At 34.4% G+C, this 18275-nt stretch overlaps 1 protein-coding gene and 1 long non-coding RNA gene across 5 annotated transcripts in view; one reads left to right on the forward strand and one right to left on the reverse strand.

Annotated features, from left to right (window-relative positions):
* Positions 1-18275, forward strand: part of DENND4C (DENN domain containing 4C) — a 130754-nt gene that overhangs the window by 74931 nt on the left and 37548 nt on the right. For 2 of the 4 annotated variants that reach the window (XM_068552562.1, XM_068552563.1), the window contains exons 13-20: positions 4512-4657; positions 6093-6128; positions 6215-6345; positions 8249-8381; positions 10542-10748; positions 15093-15221; positions 15408-15552; positions 15828-15974. In XM_068552562.1, the coding sequence (XP_068408663.1) occupies positions 4512-4657; positions 6093-6128; positions 6215-6345; positions 8249-8381; positions 10542-10748; positions 15093-15221; positions 15408-15552; positions 15828-15974 (1074 nt within the window). The remainder of the gene's footprint in view (positions 1-4511; positions 4658-6092; positions 6129-6214; positions 6346-8248; positions 8382-10541; positions 10749-15092; positions 15222-15407; positions 15553-15827; positions 15975-18275) is intronic. The other 2 variants (XM_068552564.1, XM_068552565.1) reach the window with 1 other exon arrangement.
* The window catches only part of LOC137770126 (uncharacterized), a 53971-nt gene that overhangs the window by 2132 nt on the left and 33564 nt on the right, over positions 1-18275 (reverse strand). The window lies entirely within an intron of this gene.

The raw sequence follows: 18275 nt of genomic DNA on the forward strand, positions 1-18275 counted from the left end.
GGTAGGACTTCAACATAAGAATTTTGGGGTGACACAGTTCAGCCCATAATGGCATGTTCAGGAAAAAAGTTTTAATGGTACAATTTGACCAAGTGAGGAGCTTTAGAGGTGTTGTGGAAGATAAAGCAGAAAATAAGATTAGAGCTCGGATTATGGGTAGTCTTAAACGCCAGACTAAGAATATGGAGTTTTTCTAATGGACAGTAGTGGGTCACTAATTCATTCTCTGTCATTCTAAGTAGAAGAGAGGCATTACTAATAGAATTTAGAAAGATATTTAACTAGTGTCTGAGGCCTAAGGTTTTTGTTAACAGGGTAGCATTTGGTCTAACAAGGGATATATACATTTGACAATAAAATAACACATTTTACTGAGTGTGTTGTAAAGGAAAGTATTGGTTACAGTAAGAGAGCTAGGTCAGGGGAAAGGTTCCCTGAAGAAGTAACAGTTAAGCTTGGGCCTGAAAAAAGAATAGGATTTAGCTGTGGGTTTTGGGTTAACTTTTTTTTAGGGATGCTTTAACAAACATGTATAAAAGTAGGGAGAATAATGTAGCTATCTTCCAACTTCAGCAGTAGTAGCAATCAGCATTCTGTTGTTTTAGTTTCATCTATGTTTATTTTAATCTTCCTTCGTCCTTTTCTCCTCCCCTCCTCCACCCCTCCTTTTCTTTCTAAATTCCAAGTAGGACATCATTTCACCCATAAACTGTGTTTAGAATGTCCTGAAGTTATATGTGTTTTTATCTGATTGTATCCCCATGGTGTCATTTAACATTTTTTTCATCTATATTTCCTGTAAACTTGTGGTTGGATTAAGAGCCACACTGTTCAAAAGAAATATAATGGGAGCCACATATATAATTTAAGATTTTCTAGTAGACACAGTTTTTAAAAAAGCAGTAGGGGAAGTTAATTTTACTAATATGTTTTCTCTAACTTGATATATCCAAAGTGTATCACTTCAACATGTAATCAAATTGTAAAAATTTTAATGACATATTTTACATTCTTTTTCCATACTAAGGCTTTGAAATTGGTGTGTGTTTTATACTTATAGCACTTCTCAGTTTGGACCAGCCACATTTTTTTTTTTTTTTTTTCTGAACCTTCACCTCTGGGTATAAATCACTAATAATGGCATGGACTCAGAAGTCAGACTGTCTGTTCAAATTCCAGCTCCACAACTTAATAGTGATGTGGTTTTGGGTATGTGGTTCATTAAAGACCAGCCACATTTTAATTGCTGAATTGCCACATGTGTGTAGTGGTTACTGAATTAAGCAGTACTGATCTAGAGCTTGATTATATTCAGGTTCAGTTTTCTTGGCAAGTGGTGCTAAAACACGATGCTCACTACTTATCGCAAGTCTGGCTGTGTCCCATTTTTAGTGCTCCTAAGATTGATCCATGGGTTCAAGTCTTATCAGGCTCATTCATTCATTATATTGATAGTTTCCGCACCAGCCTTTCATTTAATTGTATTAGCAGCCTTTGCTGATCATTGCCTAGATCCATTAGAAGAAGAAAAAAAGACTTTTTCTTACCACTTGTCAAGAATAATTTATTTCTATTTTATTGAAGTCTTTCTCAACTATTTAATACCTCAAGGGGATGTAGTAAGGACCACAGCATGTGGAATGTCCTGAAGCATCATAGAAAGAAAGGCTTGAGGGGAAAGTGGCTTAAAAACCATGCTTGAAATGGTAGGTGTGAGCCAGATCATGTTGGATCTTTTAGGAAGGGTTTCCGTCTTTATTCCAAGAGTAATTGCAAGTCAGTGAGGGATATTTAAGTAGGTAATAGGATCAGATTTGCATTTTTAAAAGATCATGTTTAATGTTAAAAAAAATCTTTTTGGCTTCTCTGCAGAGATTGAATTGGGGGCATCCAAAGTATGGATCTACTTATTAGTTGGTTAGTGCATTGGTCCAAGTGATCAGTGGAAGTGACCTGGATTAGTTGGTAGTATGAATAGAAGAGTGATTTTTAGGAGGTAGATTGAATAGAACTTGGCAATTGAATATGGGATGTAAGATAGAGGGAGATGTCAAGAACAACTTTGAGATTCTTGTCTTTAACCACCAAGTGGATGGTTGTGCCCTTTATTGAGAAGGGAAACAGCAGAAAAGGGAAGGATCTAATTATTTGTTAAGGAAAGGTTTTTTATTTTATTTATTTGTTGAAGTATAATTGATGTGCAATATTTATATGTTACAGGTGTACAACATAGTGATTCACAATTTTTAAAGGGTATACTCCATTTATAGTTATTATAAAATATTGGCTATGTTCCCTGTGTTGTATGTCCTCGTAGCTTATTTTATGCATAATAGTTTGTACCTCTTAATCCCCTACCCCTATCTAACCCTTCCCCCCTTCCCTCTCCCCACTTGTAACCACTAGTTTGTTTTCTATATCTGTGAGTCTGTTTTCTTTTTTATTATATTTACTAATTTGGTTCACCTTTTTGATTCCATATATAAGTGATAACATAGAGTATTTTTCTGTGTCTGCCTTATTTCACTAAGCATTATACTCATCCATGTTGTTGCAAATGGCGGAATTTCATTCTTCTTTATGGATGAATAATATTCCATTTTGTGTATATATATAGCACAACTTCTTTATCCATTCATCTGTTGACCACTTAGGTCTTGGCTATTGTAAATAGTGCTGCTATGAACATTGGGGTGCATATATCTTTTTATTTTTTATTTTTTTTCATATATCTTTTTGAATTAGTGTTCTTGTTTTTTCCATATACATACCCTGGAGTGGAATTGCTGGATCATGTGGTTTCTCATAGTTTTTTGAGAATCCTGCATACTGTTTTCCACAGTGGCAGCAACAATTTACATTTCCACCAACAGTGCACGAGGGTTCCCTTTTCTCCACACCCTCTCCAACATTTGTTATTTGTGTTCTTTTCGATGATAGCGATTTTACAAGTGTGAGGTTATGTCTCATTGTGGTTTTGATTTGTATTTCTCTGATGATTAATGATGTTGAGCATCTTTTCATGTGCCTGTTGGCCCTCTGAATGTCCTCTTTGGAAAATTGTCTAAGGAAAGGTTTTTTAAAATGAGAGAGACTTGAGTATACTGGTTACTAGCTAATAGAGAGGGAGTGTTGTCCAGAGAACACTGAAAGGCCTGGAATCCCAGGCTTATATGGTGGGCTTGGCCTTAGATAGGAGGAGGGTCATACTCATTGTAAAACAAACTAAGGAATAAATGATAGCTGCAGAAAGAGTCGTAGATTTTATAGTTCTCATTTAATGATTTTCATTTTCTCTGCAATATAAAGTATTATTTTTCAGGGATGAGGGAGAGAACATGGAGGGAGAGTATTTAAACATTGGAAGTAACTGTGAAAACATGGGTAAAGGGAAATTCAGACTCCAGAAATGTAGTGGGGTTGCTGGTCAGGGATGAAGGTATAAGCGGTTCTGATCCACCTGGTTGTGTAACGGCGCCTCCTCCCCACCGCAACTTGTGCTCTGCCACGCTGGCGCAGCTCCAGAGAAAGCAGGCAATACATTGCTCCAGGGCTAGGTCATACTAGATGAGTTTGACAAAAGGGCATAAAAATTGAGAGTGTTGACAAGAAAGTATTGAAATGATGTACACAGACGTGGAATCAATATTAGAGAGAGAGAGAGAGACGTGAAGACAGGAGGATGTACATAGAACGATCTTCTTCCTTACCCCATCCCCCTCGCAAAAGGCTTGGTAGGAAGAACTTAAGCATACCAGCTAGACAGGGGTAATGGTCAGGGAGTAATATGTAAATTAGAGATTTGGGAGGCAGAGCTGTTTACACTGCTACCAAGAAAAGTCCAGGGAGTGTGTAACTATGTGTAGAAGTTGGTGATTGAGGTGGAATAGACCACAGGTCATTGAAAGTTAAGGCATTAAAAACTCACTAAAATATTGGATGGTTGGTCTTTATGGGTGTTGAAGAAAGATGATGGTAGGAGTTGGAGAGGAGAAGACTTTGAATTAGGTGCCCTGCTCATCAGTGAATGAAGGAGAGGGTGTCCCTGAAGTCACTAGGTGCCTACAGTTAGTAGGGGAATGGGTGGAATAATAGCCAGATGAGCAGAGATTTTTACAAGATGATACAGAAATAATTGTGTGGTGGCATTGCAGAGGAAGGACTTGACCCTTCCTGCTTGTGAGTATGCAGAGTTATCAGAAGTTTCTACTTGAGAGCTATAGGGCCAGAGGCTCCTTATAGGAGATGCAGATTTCAGTGAAAAGGTTAATGGTATAAGTTAAGGATTTTTGTGGTTGAATCAGGCAGAAGGGACTATGGTCCCTTAATATATATATTATAGAAGATATATATTTCCTATAATATATATGTTTCTTTCTCTTTCCCTTTGTGTGTGTGTATATATATATATAAAGAGAAAATAATATAGATATATACAAGTTTAAAATAATTAATATAACATCTAGTTCCACTTTAAAATCTGAATTTAATTCTAATTTTATTTTCTTCAGGATTTTTAAAAAGTCGAGATCGTGCCTATACAAAATTCTACACCCTTTTAACCAAAACACAGATTTTTATTCGTTTCATTGAAGAATGTAGTTTTGTAAGTGATAAAGATACTGGATTGGCTTTTTTTGATGACTGCATAGAAAAGGTAAAAGTTTGTCCTATATGTCAGTATTAAGGAAAAACTTTAACAGTTTGTTTACCTTTATAATCATCATTGTTATTATTAGCCCAAATGACCTGAGGAAGGCATTATAGGTGTGGGGTGTGTGTGTGTGTGTGTGTACACATGCGAGTGTCCGATTCTGGGCTTAATGTAAGAATTATTTTCCTTTGTGGCATCTAGTACTGCCATACATAGCTAATTTTTCTCTTTGAATCTCACTTTGGTTTTGTATTAAGTACTAAGAACATTTCATTGAAGCTCCTAAATTTTTTTTTTACATGAATAAGATAAGATTTAGTAGTTCATTAAAAATGTTTAGTTTTAGGAATTCCCTGGCAGTCCAGTGGTTAAGACTCCACGCTTTCACTGCTGAGGGCTTGGGTTCGATCACTGTTCAGGGAACTAAGATTCCACAAGCCGTGCAGTGCAGCCATAAAAAAATCAAAAACAAAAAACGAACAAAACAAAAAAAAAAGTTTAGCTCTATGGGTACTGGAAGTCCTGTGTTAAGTCCTGTGTTTTTTTGTTTTAATGTTTCTCCAAATACTTTTGCTAATGTATTTCTTTTGTCCTAATGGAAGCTATTTGGAAATACGTTAAATTTTAAAGCTTTACTCACCCATCGTAAGGAAGTTTAAGTTGATTTTTGACAGTGATAACTCACATATTTTTTCTCATTTTTTGATAGGGCTCTTATTTTTGCTAAGTGGGTCTTGGGGCTGATTGTTTATGCAAACTCTATATTATTATAAAGTTGGAGATTTTATCCAAAAAAGGTAGAATATTATGATGTAATTTTTATATGCTCCTAATGATTCGTGTATCTTAGAAGACTTGAATAATTTTCTCCCATTATATCCGTGTGATCTAAAACTCCAGGGATATGATTAAAACTTTTCAACATTTTTGTTTACTTAAATATTGATAGTCCAATAATCATTCAGTTAGAGAGAGGCTTAGATAATATCAATCAGTAATGCAGGGGTTTAGTAATAATGAAATTTTTGATTTGAGAAGCCAGGTTCTCCTTGTGATTGCCCATCTTTTGCTGCTTCTTTTTTTAAAAAATTTTAATTAATTTTTTATACAGCCGGTTCTTATTAGTTATCTGTTTTATACATATTAGTGTATATACGTCAATCCCCATCTCCCGATTCATCCCACCCCCTCCCCATCTTTTGCTTCTAAGGAGGGATTTATGAAGAAACCAGTCAAAATAAATTGTTTCTCTCTTAGTAGCTGTAAGAGAAATATTATACTTTAGCCTAGTAGTAGGGAGGCCACCAAATATATTGTGAAGTGTTTCATATCTGCCTAGTATTAAAAAAGGATAGTTTTTTAAAATAATAATTTAAGATAATCTCTATTAAATTCAGAGTAGACATTTTCACTAAGAATTCTTTTCTTTTTTTTCGAGTTGTTTCCTGATAAAGGCACAGAGAAAACAGATAAGGTATTTTTTCTTAAATTTAAGTTTTAACGTTTCAGAATCAGGTCTTGCTTAAATGCAAATTAATTGGAGAAAATAATTATTTTTAGGTTGATTTTGATTCAGCAGAAGATACCAAATTGATAGAGCTAGATGATTCACAGAAAAGTGAGCATACTGTGTTCATAATGCCACCCGAGCCACCGCCTGATGATGGAAAGGATCTGTCACCAAAGTACAGGTAGCAGGAATTTTTTTAAAGAGTTGTTTGGGCACAGCTTTAATAATTTGATCTTTTGTGATTATTAGTAGATATGTTGTATAGTAATCATTTGTGAAGGTCATTTTCAAAATGTATTTAGTGAACTAATGGAGATGAATATTTTATGGAGATATCACCAGGTATTGTAATTTAAGACTTGGACAGCCCTGTTGGAAGGGAAACCAGATGTTTATCACTGTTAACCTAAACATTTACCATATTTTAATCTTTAAAAATTTCATTTCTGAAGAAGAAAAAATTTACTTTTGTGAGGTTACCCCTCCCTTTGGGGGGTTTTGTTGTCAATATAAGGACTGTGAAATTCTTATGCATTAGTAATATATCAGAGAAAACTTAAAAGTAGAGGGCCAGGAATCATTCTTTATTAAAATAAACTTATTTGATTTGGATGGGAATCTTTTAAGAAATTAAAATGTTTGATTGTTTATTATTATGATCATTTGAATACCATTTGATAGGTTTAGAAAATCAAACAAAAAAACCAGCACGTCGTTTTAGCACCAGTACTTAATGTCTGTTAACAATTATATGTGTATCTTTTTTGTCTTTTTGTACATAAATTTGCATTTACTATACTTAAAACAAATATTAGTTCATCTTGCACATATTCTTTGTGACGTGTGTTTGCCTTTAATGGTCTGAACATTTTTCCATGCCAATATATATTTTTGTGCCATTCATTATAAATAACCACATTGTATGCATTTATTGTGATTTGTTAAACTAGTCTCCTGTGGATTTATTTATAGTTCTTTGCTATCTATATCTTTGTGTGTATACACAGTTATTTTCTTTGGCTGTATTCATAAAAGAATTTCTGGGGCAAAGGGAATATAAAATAAGTTTTTTCCAAAAATATAGAATTAATATATAATCTCACCAGGACTCCATAAGAATGAAAAATATATATCTGAGATTGAGTGGTTTAATTAAGTACTATTTTGATTGCATGTTAATTATAGAATTCTTTTTTACTTTGGCTTTGATCACTATACATTGGAATGCAGGTATTGACAAATAAGTAAATCAAATAGGAAAGGCAATATATTTCAGAAGAAGATTGGCCAAAGGAAATAACTAGGCAATTTCTGAGAAGAAATCCCAATAGTTGATAATATGAAAGTATGTTAAGCTTTTCTAGTATTTAAAGAAATGCAAACCAAATGATGAGTAGAAGCATTTTTAATCTATCAGCTTGAGGATAGGCTATTCTTCTAGTTAGAGTGTATGTAAGTATAACCTCTCTGGAAGTAACTTGATAGTGATTATAATTTTTATTTTCTTGATAAATATTTACCATAGAAAACTCTGTTATTGGGCATTATTCTAAGCAATTAAGTAAAAGTATTCACAAAGATAAATGTACAAAAATACTTAATTGCAAAAATTGAGAAATAACCTAAAAATGTCTAACAGTAAAGAATTGGTTAAATTATGGCACATCCCTAATACAAAAATATTCGGGATTTTTTCCTTTTAAATGTGAATGCAAGGTACTTTTATAAAGAAAAACAAAATTACAAAGTATACTAAATGTTATCTTTTAATATAAATTATCATTGAACACATGGGTTCTGTTGAAAGGGTTACTAATTCTTCTGTCAAGATATCAGGGTTTTCTGTGTTCTAGGGATTGATTGAAAATAATAGGATGCGGAGGAGCCAAAGTTTCCATGTAGATAGTCTATGTATCTTATAATTGCATCATCTTATATTTTTGAAAAAAACAATTTCTATACAAGGATTTTGGAAAATAATATTGGGTACTTTTGAGGTTTAGAAATATTCACCTAAATTCTGGCATAATATTAAGAGTTAATGTATTTTAAATCAGCAGTTCTATTTTTGCTTTTTATTTTAGTTACAAATACTTTCCAAGACTGGACCTTAAGCTTTTTGACAGACCACAGGAGTTGAAACTTTGTTTTAGTAGACACCCTACTGGGAGTAGCATTACAAACAGTCCAGCTCTCATGGCTAAGAGAACTAAACAGGTCAGATATTCTTTATCTAATTTAAAATGTAAACTATGTATATGTGATATGCAGCTCATAGTTTAGACTTGTCACCCACAGCAATCATTTGAAGACCCACTATGGTTGTTAATGAATTAAAGTCGATTTCTTGCAACCCGACTTATAATATTGAGGCTGAAGTTTTTGAATGCTTATGTTTATGTTTTAAGAGAACCTTGGGAACTAAATACACTTAAAAAAAAAACTTTATTGAAACATAATTCATATACCATACAATTCACTTGTTTAAGTACACTCACTGGCTTTTAGTATCTTCACAGGGTTGTGCAGCCACCATCACAATCAATTATAGAACATTTTCATCACCCTAAAAAGAAAGCCCGTACCCCTAAGCTGTTAACCCCCCAGTTCCTCCATCTTCCACAGCCCCAGGCAATCACTAATCTATTTTCTGTCTCTATAGTTTTGCCTGTTCTGGGCATTTCATAAAAATGGAATTGTACAGTATGTGGCATTTTGTGACTGGCTTCTTTCACTTAGCATAATGTTTTTAAGGTTCATCTGTGTTGTAGAATATATCAGTATTTCATGTATTTTTATTGCTGAATAATATTCCATTGTGTGGAATATTTTATTTATCCATTCATGTACATGTGGGTGGTTCCTACTTTTTGGCTGTTATGCATAGTACTGCTGTAGACATTTGTGTACAAGTCTTTGTGTGGTTATATGTTTTCATTTCTTTGGGTTATATGCCTAAAGTAGAATTGCTGTGTCATATAGTAACTCTGTGTTTAACCTTCTGAGAACTTGTCAGACTGTTTTCCAAAGTGGGTACACCATTTAAAATTCCCACCAGCAGTCGGAATTTTACCACATCCTTGTTAATTCTTGTTATCTTCTTTTTGATTATAGCCATCCTAACGTATATGAAGTGGTATCTCATTGTGATTTTGATTTTTCCTCATGGTTAATGTAAATATATTTTCTACTGAATATTACATTCTAAAGGGAGTTAACTTAGGACAAGCTAGACATCTTGTTTTAATACTATATCTGATTTAGGTATAAAGAGTTAAACTATGGTTAGGTGTGAGTTAAAATTGAACATCCTTTATACATATACTGATATTTTGGGGGTCTACAAAACATGGAAAATTTCAGAATGAAATTCTTAGTTCAGGTTTTACCAATTCATGTACAGTCCCTCAAATCCTAGGGGTAACCTGAGGTGATCCTTAATCCCATATAGTACACAATTCTCTCAGTGTTGTCTGAGGGGAATTTTTTTTTTTTAACCATTTATCAGCTATTTAATAAAGGCAAGTTTTTTTAATGTGACAATTTTGCTACTACATCTTTAAATCTCATTTTCACCAGAATTTTTTTTCCAGGCAAGTCTCTTGGAAATAGAGCTCATAACAGTATGTTTGTTTAGGACACATCCAGCAGAGGGATCTTTAGTGCAAGGCAGGCAGTGGCAGTCTGACATGTGTGGAGGGCTCTATAGTTTCTGGGAATATGTAGAGTTTGATAACGCTCAGCAGGTGACTTTGATACCTTTTTCTCTCTTCCACCTAAATCAGAATGAAAATCAGAACTAGAAAACATGCCATAAAACTATTAGGTAGGAAGGTCTGTGATCTTTCTCAGACTATGTTGCCTGCAAAGGAATAGGTCTTTTTAACAAATCAGTCAGTGAAAGAATTAACACAGAAGGTAGAGTGGAAATCTTGGTGGGGAATAGCCTAGGGCATCTTAAACTTTTTATCAGGGGGAAGAGTGAGAAGACTCTTGACTTTTCAAGAATGATTCTATAGAACTATAAGCTATAAATGAAATCCCTTTCATTCGTCAAACATATGAGTGCCTTCTGTGTGAGGGACACTTAATTACCCATTGTATTATAATAATATGAATGATCTCTGCTTTTAAGGAATTTCTAGTCTATTAGGAGACACCTGCTTGCCAAATAGTTAAAATACAGTATAAAGTGCTTCTATAGAAAGAACCATGGGGCACTAAGTAGGAAGCCATTCACAAAAGCAAAACTATGAAATGCTTGATTTTAGAGTCAGATATTACATTAAATTCCTCTCTTCCTTTTACTTCTCACTTTTCCTGTCATACTAATGAATTTTAGTGAATGTCATGATGTTTTATTTATTCTCTTTCTAGGAGATAAAAACAGCTCATAAGCTGGCGAAGAGATGTTATACAAATCCACCACAATGGGCCAAGTGTCTCTTCAGTCACTGTTACAGTTTATGGTTTATTTGTCTCCCAGCCTATGTTAGAGTTTCTCATCCTAAGGTCAGAGCACTTCAGCAGGCATATGATGTACTTATTAAGATGAGGAAAACAGATGTGGATCCTCTAGATGAGGCAAGTATAACAAATTGGGTTATTGTTACTACGATAAATTTTATTTGTATTTTTAAGAAAATTTAGGTCTGAGTTGCTTTCCAGTATCCTCGAATATTTTCATTAAGTAGGAAAGGTAAAATTGTTATACTGTTTCATAGAGCTAATACTTATTATTTTAAAATACATTTATTTAAAAATTATTGCTTTAAAATGCAGCAGAGACTGACTTCCTTAGACCAGATTGTTTGCCCTTGATAAATAGAAAAAAATATTGACTTAATTTTATTCTTAAGATAACTTTATTAGGAAGCACATAGGCCTTTAGTAAGTGGCTCTCCACTTAGGACCTGTGTCCTAGGTGAGTTACGTAACCTATCTGTGTTTCAGATTATGTATCTGAAAATGGAGGTCTGAGTTTCTCAACCTTGGCACCGTTGACATTTTGGCCCACATCATTTTTTATTGTGGGGTCCTGTCCTGTACATGGTAGGATGTTTAACAGCATCCCTGGCCTCTGTGCACTAGATGCCAGTAGCTCCATGCAATCAAAAATGTCTGCAGACATTGCCAGGTGTCACCTGGGGGATAAAATTGCCCCCCTGAGGTATATAATGATATTTAGTTCCTATCCTCAAATGGTTAATTTGACAGTTAAATCAGTTAATGTACATAGTGTGCCTAGACGGGTACCTGGCTGATAGTAAGCGCTCAGTGAACAGTGTGCTACATCTCTTAAGCCTCAGAACCATCCTCAGAGATAGGTAGTGGTATTATCCAACTAACGGCTGAAGAAACTGAGTTACTTATTTAGCTCTTCTCTTTGCTGTTTTTCCCTTTAAAAGTTACTTTTGGTGTTAAAATAACTAAAATGATTATTTAGAACTGGATTAGAATTTAAAATGCAGTTGGAATAAAAATTCAGAGTAATGGGTGTTTGGGGAGAAGGAGAGAGCACGAGGTTAGAAGAGAAATGCGATTGAGGAGGGGCACATTATAGGCTTCAGCAATAACTGCAGTTTTCTCCTCTTCTAAAATAAAGATCTGAAACTGATAAAGCATGTACGTTATTAAGATTTGATAATGCTTGTGAGCACACTAAAACTCATTTTTCTCTAAGTATTATCTGTATGTTTTAAAAAACTTTTCAAATGAAAAGATAAAGTTATAAAACAAGTAAAATATCCATTCTCACATTTGATCACATTTTCTCTCATCTGCTGTTTATAAAACTATTTGGAAATTAAAAGTGCTTGATCAAAATTAGTGTTTTGTACCTCATACATTTTAATGTTTAAAAAAACTTATTCTGATAGAGATATATCTAAGATAATATATCTAAGATATATTTTAAGATGTGCTTTAACTTTGTGCAAGCACAGAATATTTTTAAAGTGCTTTAAAATATGCTCTATGAGAGAGCGAGTGTTAATTTTGTTACTGCACTCTAAACTCAAAGCACAATACTTGATTAAGTTTCTTTGGTAAGTTCATAAGACAAATTGCCTGAAAAGTAATCTCCTCTATAGATATTAAGGTTCTACGGTAGTCTTTGTTACAAGTAATTACATTCTCCTATTTTCTAACATGTAGCAATTATGACTAGTAAGCTAAAAAAGTTTTTTAGACTATTTTCCCAATAAACACTCTGATAGGAGGCTTAAAAATTTGGAGGTTAATTTGTTGTATTCCTACTTCTAACAAGTTATATTGACAGATTTGTAGTCACCTGAAGTAATTACATCTCTACAACTGGAAGGAAGAAATGTTTCTTTATTTTAAAACTTAAGGATGCATATTTGCTTGGCATATTTGATGCATTTTATTTGTTTATTGATTACACATAGAATAGCACATTAAAATTTTCACAGTATTTTTATGTACATTATTTCCTTTGGTATTCCCAGCAACTCTATGAGGCAATTATATATTAGCTACATTTTACAAAGAAAGAAATTTGAAACTTAGATGAAATGACACACACATAAGGCCACCTAGCAAGTAAGTGGTTTTGATTTTTAGGTTCATACTCCATTAGAACCCACTGTCTCATTCATATGCTTAATGTTTTGACAGCTTTGTGTTCTACATGTTATGTTTGCAGAAGTTGTAATAACGTAGATTTTTAAATAAAACTAGTAAAGACCCAGAAATAGCATATGCCATGTAGGCTAAATTAAAGTTAAAATGCATAATGTGTTTTGCTTTTAATACTATTTATTAAATTTTTAATGGAAATGAAATGTTTGTGTCAAGCTTATTCTTACCTTGTCTCATCAGTCTATTCATATAGATATTGTTGTACATTGCTGAGTAACAAACCACCCCAGAACTTAGTGGCTTAAAATAACCATTTTATTAAATCTTATTATTTTATTTGCTGAAAATCCAGGAAGAATTTGAGGTGATTTTTCTGCTCCACATTGTATTACTTAGAATCACTTGGTTGTAATCAGTTGCTAGCTGGTCTGGAAGGTCCAAGACGGCTTAACTCACATGCCAGCCAGGTACCTTGGCAAGGTTATCTGGAAGGCTGGGCTCAGGTGGACCCCTCTTCCTCCATGTAGTCTCAGACCTCTCCATGTGGTACTTGGGCTTTTCCCATGATAGCTTAGCACTCCAAGAGCATTTGTTTTAAGACAGAGGAAGTGGAAAGTGACCTTTCTTAAGGCTTAAGCCAGAAAACTGGTACAGTTGTCACTTCAGGCAAATTCTATTGGTCATGTAATCTCAGAGGCTTTCCCCCTCAATTCAAGGGGAAGGGACATAGACCTCTCACGGGAGGAGTAGCGAAGATTCTGTGGCCATCTTTTATCTAACATAGATATCCAAAAGGTATCATGTTGTAGCCAACAAAATACTGCAATTAAAAAATTATATCCCTGGCATTATTACTGTTTCTTTAGTTTGATGCCTGGCTCTTACACCGGTAAGCCTGGAAGTTTGGAGGAATACTTTGTAGACTTCAGAATAAATTAATTGTTGAGAATGGTTTTGGAAAATTATAGATTAATCCCAATTTGACATAGAAAGTGATTTACTTCTTCATGGCTCATAGAATCTTAGAGTTGAATAGGACTTGAAGATATTTTAGTAAAACTTCAACCTAAACCTGAGATGTTGAAAGTCTGTAATATATGGGACCTTGCCTGTGCTTGAGTTGGCTTTGTTAGAAAGTTTGTGTTTTATGCTGAGTTCAGTTCCACCTCCCTGCGGCTTTTTTGGGACTGCAGAAGCTGTTTACTGGTTCTTTCAAGTGACAACTCTTCAGATATTTGAAGAACTCTTGTGCCAGATTCTTCTTAATCGCGTCATATGTCTTACCTAGTTCTCCCATTTGTTCCTAATTTATGTAGTTTCCTAACACTTCTTTAACCTAGTCATTTATGAAGTTGCTCTAACAGTTTCTGAACTCCTCTGCTCCTAAATTAAACTCTCCATTTCCAGCTTTATAGTACTCATCTTTATGATCCTCTGCCTCTTCACATCTCTTTTGCTACTTCATCTCTTGAATAAAATATCCTTTCTCAAATCTTTATACTTTCCCCTTTAGCATAGAGTGCAACTTGGCTTTATGGTACTCACAGTTGTTAAACAGCTCTGTTATAAACAGAGGACATTTTACAAGTCCCAAGAAGAGTATCTTTTTTATGTATATTTTCTTATTCTCAGATTAAGCTATAGTAGTCTTTGGCTGCCGTGTTCACTGCTCCTGTAAACTGGCTCACCTCTTTGCCAGGGATCCATGAGATTCCTGTTTCATTCTTTATGGTTTCTACTGTTGTCTTCCAAATGTGATATTCTAACTTTTAGGAGTTCCCCACTGAGTCGTCCTCTTCTGATCAAATCTAGCCCTCTTCAGTAAACACATATTCTCAGAAAAGCCTTTGCTAATAATATTACAGTGTTTTTAACTTTCTTCTCATACTTTTTTTAAGACACGGGTTCATAGAATCCTTTTTGTCATGTAGGCATTCTGGAGGTGCTGCTTTTAATTCCTTTGGCATAAAATATAGAACATGATTTGGGAGAGAGCTATTTTAATCATGCTTGATTTTAAAAATGAATTCCTTCTCATATTATGGAAAATAATAGTTGTTTTCTTTGTGTAAACTTAGTTACTGAAACAAATGGCACACGTGCCCATAGGTCTTATGTGGAAAAGTTAATAATGCTGGTACTTCCATTAATGAATAGGTTTAAAAAATAGTTTACCGAGACTCTCACACCAGAACAAAGGAGAAAATAGTAATAACTATTGCTTAATAACTTTGAAAAGAAGAATTGAGTAAAGTCATTTAAAAATCTCTACAAGTCACAGACTAATATGCTAACTATTAATGCTTTGATGTTATTTTTTGTTAGGTGTGCTATCGAGTAGTAATGCAGCTTTGTGGACTTTGGGGTCATCCTGTCTTAGCAGTGAGAGTTTTATTTGAAATGAAAACTGCTAAAATAAAGCCAAATGCTATTACTTATGGCTATTATAATAAGGTAAGTAGGATTGACATTAGGCAATATATGCTGCTTATTAAGATTGATAAATTTATTATGCCTTTTATTTAAGAAACTTAGACGTTTTGGGGTAGAATTCTTTTTGTATATATTATATGTGTATGTATTTTTAAAAAATTCAAATATTCCTAATAAAGATTATTTTAACCTTTATTTTACCTTTAGGTAGTTTTGGAGAGCCCGTGGCCTAGCAGTACCCGCAGTGGTATCTTCTTATGGATGAAGGTACGGAATGTGGTACGTGGCTTGGCACAATTTAGGCAGCCACTTAAAAATACCGTGCAAAAGTCACAGGTCTCCTCACTATCAGGTAATAAATGTGGTTGGAAAGACACTTTCTTGCTGAACCATAAGCTTTATAGACATGTGAATTTTTACTTATATGAGGCAGAAAACGTAAATGAAATTCTAGTTGATATTTTCATATACTACTAAAGATAGAGGTTGCCTTAGTCCAAAATTATTTTCTTCTCTCACAAATTTAGAAAGTATTCTGCAACTTTAAATGAACTGTGAGTCACTCGTGTTTAGTTTCAGAGATTACCAGTGCGTGAGTTATTGAACTGCTGTTGTCCTTATCTTTAGCTCCTCAAAATGCCACAGGTGGAAGTGATGGGGACACGGTGAGCCACGGTAGTGTGGATAGTTCTAATGATGCTAACAGTGGGGAGCACGCAGTCTTCGTCAGAGATTTAATCAGGCTTGATTCCACTGATAATCACTCTAGCACAGGTACTAAAATCTGGATTTTACTAACCCTTCACTTACTCTCCTGTTAAGTCTTCCATTTTTTAAAAAAACTTTTACCTTCCTCTCTCAAGTTTGTGCAATATGAATACCTAAAAAATACCACACATAAATAAGGGGAGAAAGTACACCTCTGATTGCAGATCACTTCTCTTACTTCCTATAGTATAAAATAAACTTGGGAGTGCTGTGCAAAAGGCTCTTACATGGTACTTCTTTGTGTTCGTTCATCATTAATTTGTGAAAGTATATGATATAATTGTTAGGAATTGTGAGCTGAGGAACTTGACTGTTAGTGACACAATTGCAAATCTTTTTTTCATTAAGTGGATAATATTTATTAAAGATTTGAGATTATGAATATTAAAGAGGGAAGAAAATAAGTCACACACCACGAGAAAAACGTATTCTTTGCATAGTCATTTCTTTAAATGACACTTTTTAAAATCTGAGAAACTACTGAAGCTACTTTTACGTACAAAGCTTTGGGCATAATCTCTGTCCTCTGAAGTTAGAAATAAGCTTAATTAAAGTAGCATGTTGAGCAGACATGTGTGTGTTGCACATCCTTCTTCTCTGTTTTTCTTTTTTGTTGTTATTGTTAATATCTCAAGCTTTTCTTTAAAAAGAATTCTGAATCTAATTCCTGTGCTTCATCTGATGAACTTGTCTCAATGACTGAAGTTTCCTTTTCTCTGCTCTTTGTTGCTCTGCTTTTTGCTCTGTGCTGTTTCTTGGTGCTGCATTTGTCCTTGGCTGTCATGGTGTGGGGTGCAGACAGACTTGTGTGACGTGAAGCTATGGATACACGTGTGCATTAATTCTACCCTTGAATGTTAACCACTTCAGGTAATTTCCCATTTATTAGGTTAAATTTTGCTGACATGCAAGGGTGGGGGAGAGGCCTTTTGTTATATTTTAAGTACTGTTGCAAGTGGAAAGCAATTTTAGTTTTCTTGGCTTTTTCTCCTTCAGATATGTGTAATCATATGCATACTACTGAAAATACCCAACTAACACTTTATGATCAATTTGCAAAGCATGTTTGTTATCTTAATTGAAAATATGCTGTGCCTTGCTACAATTCTTATTTTGAGGGTGGTTTGTAGCATCATTGAGTCAAATAGTTTTATGAGCGTTAAAGATTTCAGTATTCCAGCTGTTAAGGCGGTTTTTGCTTGCTAAAACTGATCTGCTGATTCTTGTGCTAAAAACTATCCCCATAATTACAGAAGCATGTATAAATTGGTGAAAGTCAACATAAAGCTGTAAGTTACAATCCTGTTTGTAAATTAAATTTCTTTCAACATGTAGGAATTTTCATGAGACTTTCATTTGAAAACCACCTTATTTTATTTCCTCCTGTATTTTTTTCCTAGTGCTTATAGAATAAATAGATTTCATTTATGGAAAATCAAGAAAATAATTTGTGGTATGAAACCATTTCACTAATAATCATAATAATAATAGATAAACACTCATTATCCCTCTGGATTTTTAAACTTGTCTCCTTTAATGGAAGAAAACAGATTTACTAGTAATTCTGGGAAACTGCATAAAGATACCATATTCCCCAGTTGGGGAAGAAACTTCAGATCCCTTTTTCATATATTTCTTTTAAGCTACATTTCAAATGACTGAAGCTCTGATACTGAATTTACAGTGATTATGTGTCTCTGTAGAGTTTCTGGTGATGTCATCTGATATTTTTGGAGACTTCCAGCCCAGATGCTTAAGTTACTCTTTTCATTAAGGATTATCTCACAGAATCTTTCCACTTAGTACCTGATACTGAGTCACTTAGCTTGTTGAGGGCATATCTGGGTTTAATCAGTTTACTCAGTTCCCAGTCTAGTGTCCATTTCATGGCACCGTAATGCTTTACCAGACTTTCTGAGGGGGGCCAATAAAAAAAAAAAAAAAAGACTAAAGTCATTCTAAATAGCAGTATTTTTTTTTAATAATTTTTTAAAATTTATTTATTTATTTATGGCTGTGTTGGGTCTTCGTTTCTGTGCGAGGGCTTTCTCTAGTTGTGGCAAGCGGGGGCCACTCTTCATCGCGGTGCGCAGGCCTCTCACTATCGTGGCCTCTCTTGTTGCGGAGCACAGGCTCCAGACGCGCAGGCTCAGTAGTTGTGGCTCACGGGCCCAGTTGCTCCGTGGCATGTGGGATCTTCCCAGAGCAGGGCTTGAACCCGTGTCCCCTGCATTGGCAGGCAGATTCTCAACCACTGCGCCACCAGGGAAGCCCAGTATTTTTTTTTAATTAAAAAAAAATTTTTTT

The sequence above is a fragment of the Eschrichtius robustus genome, chromosome 10 (genome assembly GCF_028021215.1).
Source record: "Eschrichtius robustus isolate mEscRob2 chromosome 10, mEscRob2.pri, whole genome shotgun sequence".
NCBI lineage: Eukaryota > Metazoa > Chordata > Mammalia > Artiodactyla > Eschrichtiidae > Eschrichtius > Eschrichtius robustus.